Genomic DNA, 12712 nt, shown 5'->3' on the forward strand with positions numbered 1-12712 from the left:
ATAGTGAAAGACCAGTATCTCCAATAGAATCTCTACTAGGATTCTTTATCCTCGTTGGATATTCCCTTACCTTTTTCAGTTTTCTCTGTATTTTTTAATTTATTAGTACTATAGTATAACACCATTTAGATATCTCTATCAAACATCATTTGTTATCATGAAATTTGGAAGATATCAATATGTTATCTAAGTGGAGTTCTGACCCCCTTGACTTTTGCATTTAATTAAGTAGTTTTCAATTCAGTTAACTTAATTCATTCGGTCTATGTTAAAAAATGTTAATCTTTTTGGCCCACTTTATTTGTGGGTATTTAACTGATGGAATTCGGATAAGGACATGCTTTTTAATTTTTATCAAAAGCGCCCATGAGAAATAAAGGTACAAATGCATTTATTTCTGGACTTCAGATAAATATATTAGTGTCTTTTCTTCCTTATAAATATGAGGGACCGTTATTATGTGTATGGAACATTTGTATTTTGAAAGATTGATTGATTTTGAAATAGTGAATTAAGATTTGTAAATGTTGGAACAATTTCACACTACACCACTCTATCTCTATGAGGGGGTATATCGTGTACCAATATCTCATGTAACAACACGATAATCACAAACTAATCATGTCACATATATGTACATATACATATGTGATCGGCTGATAGCATCAGTTAACAAATCATTATAGCATCACAATTCCAGTATAGACATCAGTTAAACAAATCATCATTAGTCGTTACATGTCCACAAATATCATCCTATTTCCAGAAAGACAATGGTTGCATTTACAACCAATCTCCAAAAGAAGCTTTTTAAATAGTAAATTGCGCCTTAAATCTCTCCCCCCAAATTTGTAGCAAATGAAATGCAACCGTTATGTTCGGAGTACTAATTATGATGCAGAGAAATTATAGTTTTATTATGATTATGCATATTAGTGTTTTTAATCTTTCGAAAAAAAACTTGCAATTATTGAAAATTTAACAGACATAATTAGTACTCCTACTATACTAAACATGGGGTGATCTTAATAAAATTGAAATTTTATGCTGATGTTTGGAATAACTCCTATAAAAAAAATCTGGGGAAATTTGTATGGTGTGGGTCCTGCAACGCCAGCGACAGATATCATGTTACGAAATGCCACCATACACAAGACGACAAAAGCATCACCATAATCCGCGCTACTTATTTCCACGTGTCATCATCTAACTCCTCACACTAAAATCATCGCAGCCCCACCCTTTGTGCACCAATTCTATTTCTCTCCTCCCCGCCAACACCACACTCACAACTCACAACACACACTACTCTCACTCTTCAGCTTCTGATCTTTTTTCCCGGAGGAGAAAGCATGACGGACATTACGGATGATATAGCAGAGGAGATATCGTTCCAGGGGTTTGAAGATGACTGCAGATTACTCGGAAACCTGCTCAATGATGTTCTCCAACGCGAATTAGGGCCTGACTTCATGGACAAACTCGAAAGGACCAGAGTTCTCGCACAGGTTTCCGCTACTTACCTCTCTTCTCACCTTCTATTCGTAGATCGTGCTCTGTTTTACGCATTTATGCGTTTCAACCGTTTTTTTTTTTTTGCCTTGTTTTGCTGTTGTTTCTTCTGATGCTTAGTTACTCATACTTCGGTTTGTGCTTGCTGAAAGTTTGTGTTAGTTCATAGTGTGTGAGCGTGTAGTGTGCGTTTTCAGTATAGGATTTCCCCCTTCATCTATATAACTATATCTCTGTAAGTTTGTAACACTGGAATCTGGTGTATTATTATTCTTCTGTTTGATATGTTCACAGCGGACTATAGAGTGTTCATTGCGCATTTATTTTGTTATTATGCTGCATGCGTATGGTGTCGACAGCGTGGATGATGTATTTTCAGTTAGATTTTTGTAATGTTGCCTTGCGATGAGTCGTTTGTGTTTCAAAATTTTAATCACTGCGCGATCGGGCATCAATTGCAGAATTTAATGGATACTTTGTTAGATTTGTTTAGCTTAACATGCACGTTACCATTTTTCCTCTTCCAAGTTGTATCTAATACAAACAAGGAGGTTATATCTACTACTCCTACTTCATTTTTTTATGTACAAAAATATGTGGAGTGAGGTATTTGGTGTCAAGTACTCACTCACTCTCAAATGATCCTGTGAACTAATTTCTTAATCCAGAGTACTAGAGCAATTTTAGGGTGGGAAGTGTTTTGTTTCAAGTATGCGTGTATACATTCACATGCAAGCACGGGTATATTTACTTATGCTGAAGCATGTATGGTAGAGTGCATGCAACATGAGGATGGCAGGAATTGAGGACACAGCGGAGCTTCTTGAGAAGCAATTGTCTGCAGAGCTGTCTAAGATGACCCTTGAGGAAGCCCTGTCACTTGCTCGCGCATTCAGTCATTATCTAAACCTGACAGGGATTGCCGAAACACATCACAGGTAATGCTGGTAATATTCATTTTCAGCATTATCTGCCGGCTGCTTGCTGTCTTTTTTCACACAATTCAGATGTATGAAGTCATGCTTATTGCTTACCACAGTTAAGTTCACCATAAAAAATAAAGTTAATGGCAAATAAAAATCTTGCAAATAAGTTTTAATTTTGTAAAATTGAAGAATAATGTCCTTACTGTAGTTATTGTTTATTACACAAATGACTTAACATGTTAATCATTCATATTTAGTTGTTTAGCTTGTAGTTCTTGAGCACATATTTGAGGTGCATAATTTAAGAGATATGTTATAATCAAGCTTCAAGGCCCATCAACAATATGTATGCAACGTCTTTGCTTATTTGTGGTTGATGGCAGTCTTAGAATTCATATTCACACATTTTAGCTTCAATCCTGTTGTTATAAATTAAGCGCGGTATTTATTTGATGTGGACCTCTATATTCTGATAATGTGACACTGAAATAATTGTACATTGGCTTGGTCCAATTCCTTTCTACTGGATTCTTGAGATATTTGTCCTCTGAATACTGATTGTGCAACATCCTACTCCGCAGAGTAACTAAAGCTCGAGGGTCCGCAAATTTATCAAAATCGTGTGATGATGTTTTGAATCAGCTTGTGCAAGGTGGTATTTCTCCAGCAGACCTATATGATACTGTTTGCAAGCAGGTCTCCGAGTGTTGTCTTTCTGTGTTTAGTTTTACAAGATATTCACTACCAATAATTTTTTTGAAGTATATTGACTGTCTCTTACCACAGGAGGTTGAAATTGTCCTGACAGCACACCCGACTCAAATAAATCGTAGAACTCTGCAATATAAACATATCAAGATTGCAGTATGCTGCTTAACCAAATTTACCATTTTGTCTTGTTGAAGATTTGCATTTAGTGTATTGTTCTTTGCAGCATCTTTTAGAATATAATGATCGGCCTGACCTAGGGCATGAAGATCGAGAGATGTTAATTGAAGATCTGGTACCTGCTTTTCTTTAGTGTAAATAGTGTGAAAAAAGCAAAACCAATTTTACATTTCCTAGCAACACGAGTCTTTCTAATATTTTAGGTGAGAGAGCTTGCTTCAATATGGCAAACGGATGAGCTTAGGCGACACAAACCTACACCAGTTGATGAAGCTAGAGCTGGTAAGTTTATTTGGTTTGGACATGTCGAGATACTATACATTGAGTTTTACATGATGCTGCTATCCTTTTTAGGCCTCAATATTGTGGAGCAATCACTTTGGAGAGCCGTACCTCATTATTTACGTCGTCTCAGTAATGCACTAAAGAAGGTTGATCTCATTTCTTCTTCAAATCTCCATTTGGTCTGTTGGTTTTTATCATATTCATTCATCATCCGCAGCATACTGGAAAGCCCCTACCCTTGACATGCACTCCAATAAAATTTGGATCCTGGATGGGGGGTGATCGAGATGGAAATCCTAATGTGACCGCAAAGGTAATTTCTGTATTTTCTCTGTGTAACATCTTTCTAAGCATGCATTTCCAGTGCCTTGGTAATTTTGTGAATTGGTTTCTGGATATCCGAGAAGATCACTCCTTTATTCTTCTCATGTGTATGATGGGCTTTTTACCAATGGTGTCAGGTCACAAGAGACGTGTCTCTTTTATCCAGGTGGATGGCTGTTGATCTCTACTTGCGTGAAGTTGATAACCTCAGATTTGAACTCTCCATGAACCAATGCAGTGCAAAGTTATCAGGATTAGCACGTGAAATTTTAGAAAAAGGTGTTGTGTACTAGGCTCATGCTACACATATGAGAAAGTTGCACCCTTTGCTTATGCATTTCGTCTTGATCATCATCGTCTGATGGGTATACAAGCTACTAGAAATTTCTGCGAGTTGGTTGAGTGACTTTCTGAACCCGTATTAGAGAGGCGGTCTATAGAGTTGATATCATTGAGATCTATGTTTGGAAGCTTATGAACTGTCTCAGCTAGTGTAGCATGCTTTTGCATCTTCCCGTATTTGAACTTATCATATAAGGTTCTTCGTCCGCTTACGGATCCAGTGCCAGGTTGTGCTATATGTTGTAGATTTTTAATCCTGCTGCATTACAGTGAGCTTTAAGTCCAGTAAAATAGGTCTTCCTTTTAGATTTAACATTTTTCCAGAATTTTTTTGCTAATGCTTATTGCATTGTGCATCACACCTATTGAGGAACTGGCTGATAAAAAACTAGTAGATTGCAAGGCAAGAAGTCGCACATTCATTCCATGGTTCTACACGTTGTGATGATTAGTGTGATGCATTGAGGGAGTTCTTCTGCAAATAAATTGGCCAGTTAGCTGAAGCACTGGCTGGTAATTGCTGACCTTTTTTACCTGCATTCCTTCAGAGAAAACACTAGATGACTGGCATGAAACTCGGAGTCAACAATCAAGTTTGGGCCAATTCAAAAACTACAGCAATCATGCTCCACCTCTTCCAACACAGCTTCCAGCTGGTGCAGACCTGCCCTCTTGTGCAGGTTAATGTCTCAACCTCAATAATTTGTATTGTGTGCACACCCTCCAATTTTTTATGCTTTTGGCATGCACACTTGATTGCTCTTGAACATTATTATGCTCAAGAATACAATTCCCAAGCCCTCTGCTTTACTTTGAGGAGTTAATTAACTGTCGATATGTTACTGCCTGAGTTTTAAGCTCATCGGAATGATATGTTCTCGTGCAATTTACTGCTCAGTTTTACCATTCTGTGGACATGAACAGATCTCTTCCTCGAGTTAAGATTGATATTACTGGGGAAGGAGATTATTGTCTCCGGGTCTAGAGAAATTATTGTGTAGTAAATGGTTCCCTGGAATCTTTCTTCCTCTTTGTCCTTTATTTTATGCTTTACGAGATTCTGATTTTCTCCTCCTACGTGTGCTTGGGCTTTTGTATGTTCTACATATATTTTCCCACATTACATATGTCCTGATTTGCCTTTTCCACCTCCCTCTAGTATGTTCTGATTTCGGTTTCCATGTTTCATGAGATCATACACATTGTTACTTCTTAGGTCCTTCCATTTTATCTCACTATTACTAATGGCATCTTCTATGCTTGGAATATGAGATATGAACTTGATAAAATTTTATTTGTACTTTTTACTTTTCTTGTAGAACACAATGACATGAAGACTCACTATCCTAGACTAGATGTCCCTGGAACAGAGTTTAAGCCAATGAATCGTCAGGTAAATCAAACTCTTGTAACTTATTTGGCTTGGTCATCTCAACATATTTATATATGTTCTTCATTTTTATGGGTGATGCTAATACATTTCTTGCACTTTTGCAAACAGGGTAGACAGGATTCCCTGAGAGAATTTTCACTTGATACAAGTAAACTTTCCATCAAAACACATGGAAATGACAATGCTAATAATTCTGGAAATGGTCAGTCAGTTGTGACACCACGAGGAACAGCTTCTAGTTCGAGTCAGCTTCTACTTCAGAGGAGACAATTTGCTGAATCTCAGATAGGAAGGACTAGTTTCCAGAAGCTCCTAGAACCAAGCTCTTCCCAGATACCTGGAATAGCTCCCTACAGAGTTGTTCTTGGGGATGTGAAAGAAAAGGTGCTGAGCTTGCCTATTTCCATCCACATATTTTCAAACTGAATTAAAACTCCTCTCAGCTATCTTTCCTCATTCCCACTTCATAAATTCAGGAAAACTTAACTGATCGCTGGGATAGTTCTCTAAACCAATTATCCCATAAAAACAATGACTTGATGCTAAAGGGGTAGATATGACCTCTTAGCTGCTTAGAGTCTCGTTCAATTGTTTGTTTTCCCCTTTTTGATACTTCCATTTTTCTTTATGTTATCTTGATATAAGCTCTTTTCTGTTCTCTTCTTTGCCTACAATTCAGCTTTCCAAGAGTCGAAGACGGCTAGAACTTCTTCTTGAGGACCTTCCTTGTGAATATGACTCTTGGGATTATTATGAGACTTCAGAGCAACTTCTTGAACCTCTCTTACTGTGCTATGACTCACTGGTATCTTTGTGTTGTAAACCCCCCCCCCCCCCCACCCACCAAAAAAAAACACCCCACAAATATATGATTCAGATATCTCACGTGTTTTAACATTTGCAGATCTTAATGTAGTAACTGATTGTGACATTGCAGCAATGTTCCGGGTCTGGGATCTTAGGTGATGGCCGACTTGCTGACCTAATTAGGCGTGTTGCTACTTTTGGGATGGTGCTAATGAAGCTCGACCTTCGCCAGGTAAATTCCCTGTTTATGTTCCAAGAAACAATTATGTATTTCTCATGCTACTTGTGCTAACTGTCATGCCTCATGTGCCAGGAATCTGGTAGACATTCAGAAACACTGGATGCAATAACCAAATATCTGGATATGGGTGCCTATAGTGAGTGGGATGAAGATAAGAAACTGGAATTCCTGACAAGAGAGTTGAAGGGGAAGAGGCCTCTAGTTCCTCCAACTATAGAGGTAGCTACTTCATAGTAAATTTGTGTGACTTTAGTTGCTTGATTTTCAACTGATTGCCTTAAGTACTTTGTGTCCTCTGTGGATTTACGTGCAATGGAAGTTAGTATATAACCATTCACCACTACTATCATAATGTTCCCTTACCCTTTAAAACCCAAGCTCTCTCTGGGCTTTACAGGTCTTTTTTTCAAGAATTATGTCCATAAGAATCTCTTTATGTGCTGTAGAATAACTTATTTATTAGCTTTGAAATTGTAGTAGAAAACAGACAGTTAAAATAAATAAAGATGCGGGTGCTGTTAATATGAGAGATATGATGACACTGGATGTTGACAACATGAACAGTTAGGCGGTTGAGATGTCTCTATTAAGACATTCATGTTTACCCTTGTCTGTATAATATAAGGTTTGGTTGTCTGCTCTAAATCTCTAAGTCTACCTCAATTTCACTCAAACTATCAAACTAATATGAATCTGATAGTGGTTTTACTGTGTCTTAGTTCCATTTGTCAAATTCTGTGCGAATTTCAATGCATTTTTCTTTTTTGTACGTACTATGGAGGATATATGCCAGTTTCATGCTTGACAAGATACTAAACTGAAGGTCATGCATTGAAATTTTCACTGTTGATATCAAATAAAGATACAATATTCAGCAAGGTATAATGGATTGAAGGTCCTAATCAAGAGTTTTCAAATTTCAATATTCAGATGGAGAAAAAATAGCATATGAGTAGTATCAATGGAGGAAATGAAAATAATGTAAATTGAATTAAATTTATTTCCAATAAGTGATTTAATGGTATTAATCATAAAGATATTTATCTGTTCGTTTATTGGTGAACAATTGTTGGCTATTTGAAAACAAGTAATTTTATTTATGCTGAAATATGAAGAAATAATTGATTCTGATTCTTTTGAGGTATTATACCTATGTTCTTTGAAATCTTGTGGGGATATTATTGTTGCTTGCATTGATCATAATTCCAAATTTTATTACACTATTCTAAAATTTTTCTTAATGTAAATGGTTATTATATGTTTCCGTACTTGATTTTTCTTTGTAGGTCACCCTTGATATTAAAGAAGTATTAGATACCTTCAGAGTGGCTGCTGAACTGGGAAGTGATTCACTTGGAGCATATGTGATTTCTATGGCCTCCAATGTATGACATTTAGTATGTAGCAACTTTATATGACGTTGTTGCTACAGTCATTTGCCAAAAGCTACTCTTCCCTTGATTCAGTATATAACTGGTGTGTTGTCCATATGAATTGGCAGGCTAGTGATGTTCTGGCAGTTGAGCTTTTGCAGAAGGACGCTCGCCTAGCTGTTGCTGGAGAGCTAGGCAGACCATGTCCTGGTGGAACGTAAGATGTCTTCACCTAAAATGCTACTGTAAAATTTTACCATATATTTAACCAGTATACTGTAGTATAATGAGAATTGTTCTGCTGGGCGACACTAGGTGAGCGCCCGGTGAGCAAGATAAGACGTGGCAACATCACCGTCAATTTCTGTCTTCCTTTCCTCTCTCCTCTCTCCTTTCTCCCCTCTCATTTACCCACTAATTCTCTCTCCCTCTTCCTCCTCTGTAATTCCATCTCCCCTTCTCTCTCATCCCAGTAACACTTCCACTCCCCTTCTCTCTCCCGGTGGAGATTTATTTTCTAATCTGCATCAATTTTGTTATACAATTTTCTCAGAATTAGAGAAATGCCGCCAAGGCATTACAGATGCATCGACGGAACAATTTTTTCGAATTTCGAATTTCGAACACCGTCAAGGAACAATTTCGAACTTCGAATGTAAAACTGGATAATTGCCGCCAAGGCATCGACGAATGCACGCCTTTAGACGGCGGCGGACTGCAACCAGTCACTAACCAGAGCTTTGACAGCCAACGAAGAAACAACTGGTGTCTGGTGACAAGGCGGCTGTTACGGCTCGAACCCGGCGGCACCGGTGGTCCCATCTCGGCAGGCGAATGGCGTTGGACGCCGCTCACCGGCGCGGTGGTGCTGGAGGATGGTCGATGCCTCGATTTAGAGATTTTGTGTTGAACGAAAGAGATAGATAGATAAAGAGGTAGAGGACGGAGGCTATCTCGCGCCGGCGATGAACAGGCGGCGACTAGGGAAGAAATCGGCTATGGCTGTTCCAGTTTGGGGGTGACGAACTGAAAACGAGAAGTGAGGTGATTTGGGGAAGAAAGAATTGAGACTGAAAAGAGAGAGAATGACGTGAGAGAGGAGAGATTGTGAAAGAGAGAGTTGATGCAAATCCAATAATATTATACGGCCATAGGAGAAGAAAAGGGAAGCGAGGAAGAGGGATCCAGATTCCAGAATTAGTGACGATGAGAGGAGAGAGGAGAGAAAATTAATGAATATAATTGCCAGGTCATTAATCGCTCACCAGGCGCTCACGTAGTGTCGCCCAGGAGATCAATTCTCGTAGTATAATTTATACAATGCATTGGAGATATGGGTGTTTTTGTCTGCCTTCTAAGTTTTCTTATCACACTTTTTACCAAGAAGAACTGGTGATTTTTATAGGAGGTGATGTTACCCCAAACACGAGAATGATCTATGGTGCAATATAGCTGGTCTTATTCTCATTTGGTGCCATTACATTTATTTCTCTAAGATCACAGTGACTTACCAAGGATAATCAGCTTCACAATTGACACAAATGATCGTCATGCTAGATGAGAATGTGGCTTTAACTTTAGTTATTTTTGGCAAAAGATGATTTGTTATTTTGCTGCTGGAATGTAAAATTTATGGAATCACACCTTCGAAAGATTACGCTATACTAATTCTTATGAACTGGGCATATTTGTGCCTGGTTTACATCTTTTGGAGGACTCTGGAGCATTTATTAAGATTGACTAGAAGCAAAAATTACACCCATCAGGAAAAGCGTGTTGGAAATATGATATTTATATACCCTTTCCGCATTTCTATACATTTAAAAACTGACAGAATAGTATCTGAATCTTGTAATAGGCTTCGAGTTGTTCCTCTATTTGAAACTGTGAAGGACTTGAGACAAGCTGGTTCAGTCATCAGAAAGCTACTATCAATTGATTGGTATCACGATCATATTGTTAAGAACCATAATGGACACCAGGAGGTACAGTAACAATTGTTGTTTCTCTCACAATAGTTGCTTATGAAAAATCTAACTTTTAGCTTATTGATGGTACAGGTGATGGTTGGATATTCTGACTCGGGTAAAGATGCAGGACGCTTTACTGCTGCTTGGGAACTTTACAAAGCTCAACAAGATGTTACCACAGCATGTAATGAATTTGGCATAAAGATTACTCTATTCCATGGCCGTGGAGGCAGCATTGGACGTGGTGGTGGTCCTACGCATCTTGCTATTCAGTCCCAACCGCCTGGTTCAGTTATGGTGAGATACACTTTTTTGTTCACCTCTTGTTTCCTTTTCTTTAGAATTTTGGCGCATTTGTATTTTATCCAACTAAGAAGCAAAATGAACATCCCGAATTATGTGCAATAGTGGTGCTACAAAAGTTTCACATGTTATGGCAAGAATTTAATGTACATTAAAGGGAGGTCACAAAATTGATTGAAAAATAGTTCTCCTTAAAGGGAGTATATAATAAGCAAACGTGAAAGAGGAAATCAAGTTAGAAATTTTTCTCCTTGATTGAAAGAAGAATAACTATATGGAGAGTGATATGAAGCAATGCAGTTGAGGACTACAATGATGTAAAATTTCTCTAGAAGCATGGAATGTCTTGTTATTCTCTATACCTTTATTAGCTCTTATTTTTACTCAAGTTTCAATAATGGCAAACATATCTTCTTCCATGAATTGGCAGGGTACTCTAAGATCTACCGAGCAAGGTGAAATGGTGCAGGCCAAGTTTGGGCTACCACAAATGGCTGTACGACAGTTAGAGATCTACACCACAGCTGTGCTTCTTGCTACCATAAGACCACCCCAATCACCCAAGGAAGAAAAATGGCGCAAACTGATGGATGAAATTTCACAAATCAGTTCAACTACTTACAGGACCACTGTCTATGAGAACCCTGAATTTCTTGCCTACTTCCATGAGGCGACACCTCAGGCTGAGCTCGGCTGTCTTAACATTGGAAGCCGTCCAACACGCAGAAAGGTTTCAACTGGAATCGGACACCTGAGGGCCATTCCGTGGATATTCGCCTGGACTCAGACACGGCTAATTCTCCCTGCTTGGCTTGGAGTTGGTGCAGGCTTGAAGGGCATCTGTGAGAAAGGGCACACCGAAGATTTACGAGCAATGTACAAAGAGTGGCCTTTCTTCCAATCAACTATCGACTTGATAGAGATGGTTCTGGGAAAAGCAGACATACCAATAGCCAAGCATTACGATGAAGTTTTGGTGTCTGAGAGCAGGCAAGAGCTGGGGGCTGAGCTTAGGAGGGAACTTTTGACAGCAGAGAAGTTTGTACTGTTGATAACCGGACACGAAAAACTGTCCGAAAACAACCGTAGCCTTCGGAAGCTGATCGAGAGCAGGCTTCCCTATCTGAATCCAATAAACATGCTGCAGGTGGAGATACTGAAAAGGCTGAGGCGAGACGACGACAACAACAAACTGCGAGATGCCTTGCTTATCACCATTAATGGCATTGCTGCTGGCATGAGGAACACGGGCTGAGCGACGTACTAGTAAAACTCATCATCTATCTAAACAATTTAGGCAATATCTGATGAAAAATAGTTTCTTGTTATTTGCATATGCAGAAACCATTTCTTCGTGACATAAGTATGTAAATATTGTCTCAGAAGAAAATCTGAGATCAGAAGTGTGATGTCTTTTGATGCAACGTTATTACCTACTAGAGCATTATGATTTTGTGCAGTTAGTGACAAAATCTGATGCTCAAATATCTCCCCATCTATTCCTGTCTGTTCCTAGTGAAACCTCTTTCTCTGGAGTAAAGATTATGCTCAGCATCTGATGCGGCATGAGATGAAAGAAGCCTCTCTTTATTTGAATTATTTATTCCGATTCCTAGGATGGTTCTTAAAAATGATATTCTTTCCAGACACTTGTGAACTTGGCTTATAAATACATAAACAATGAGGGGTGTAAGACATCAACATTCATCCAAGAAATGGCATCACTTAAACTGGAGAAGCCTGTTGGTTCCCAATCAGGTGCTGCACCCAAGAAAGCGCCCGCCAACGCCAAAGCTCCGGCCACCAAACCGGGCCCTGCCAAGGGAGAACTGAAGCCCCGGGAGCCAAAGAAGAAGGCAAAGTTTTACTTCTTGTTTCTTTCTTTCTTTCTTTCCTTCTTTCCTTACCTCCTGTTTTTTAAGTGAATGTGAAACTATACAAATAGAAGGAATGTTAGGAATGAAGGGGCTCATGTAAACCTCTTTCAATTTTTAAAGAACGGCAAGGAAAAGAAGTACTACTACCATTTCTGATATCATGGTTTATTGTCTTGTTTGTGTATACAGGGATCAGGGGGCAAGTCCAAAGGGAAGAAATGAGAAGAGTTATTGAAGTTAATGTTTTCAACTTTACTAAGCAGCCCAATGTAATGAATGTTGCTATCTAGGCTTGTGCCCTATAACTTGGGCTTGGTATAATAAAATGATGATCGAACCATCTGCTCTTTCAATAGCTACATAACCATTGTACTAAATCTTTACTATTTCTATATCAATACAAAACAATTTGAAGGTTTATTGGCGCAAAACTTCATAGATTTTACGTGTATGGATCTAGTAAAAAAAGCA

General features: G+C 38.6%; 1 protein-coding gene across 2 annotated transcripts; it reads left to right on the top strand.

The window, feature by feature from the left end:
• Positions 1-1276: 1276 nt before the first annotated feature.
• Positions 1277-12661, top strand: PPC4 (phosphoenolpyruvate carboxylase 4). Of its 2 annotated transcripts, XM_048116527.2 has the most exons (21): positions 1277-1508; positions 2287-2450; positions 3020-3134; positions 3225-3302; positions 3373-3441; positions 3530-3608; positions 3681-3757; positions 3829-3924; positions 4073-4214; positions 4826-4957; positions 5597-5670; positions 5779-6054; positions 6350-6475; positions 6608-6709; positions 6791-6937; positions 8005-8103; positions 8220-8308; positions 9950-10076; positions 10152-10358; positions 10795-12220; positions 12431-12661. In XM_048116527.2, exons 1-20 carry the CDS (start codon positions 1353-1355, stop codon positions 11617-11619), a joined length of 3180 nt encoding a protein of 1059 aa, XP_047972484.1. In that variant the 5' UTR covers positions 1277-1352; the 3' UTR covers positions 11620-12220; positions 12431-12661. The 2 variants fall into 2 exon arrangements, with proteins under 2 accessions (XP_047972484.1, XP_047972485.1); XM_048116528.2 differs by lacking the exon at positions 6350-6475.
• The last annotated feature ends 51 nt before the right edge of the window (positions 12662-12712 follow it).

This window comes from Salvia hispanica, chromosome 3 (assembly GCF_029641045.1).
Source record: "Salvia hispanica isolate PSC_SH4W2 chromosome 3, Shi_PSC_v1, whole genome shotgun sequence".
Taxonomy (NCBI): Eukaryota; Viridiplantae; Streptophyta; class Magnoliopsida; order Lamiales; family Lamiaceae; genus Salvia; species Salvia hispanica.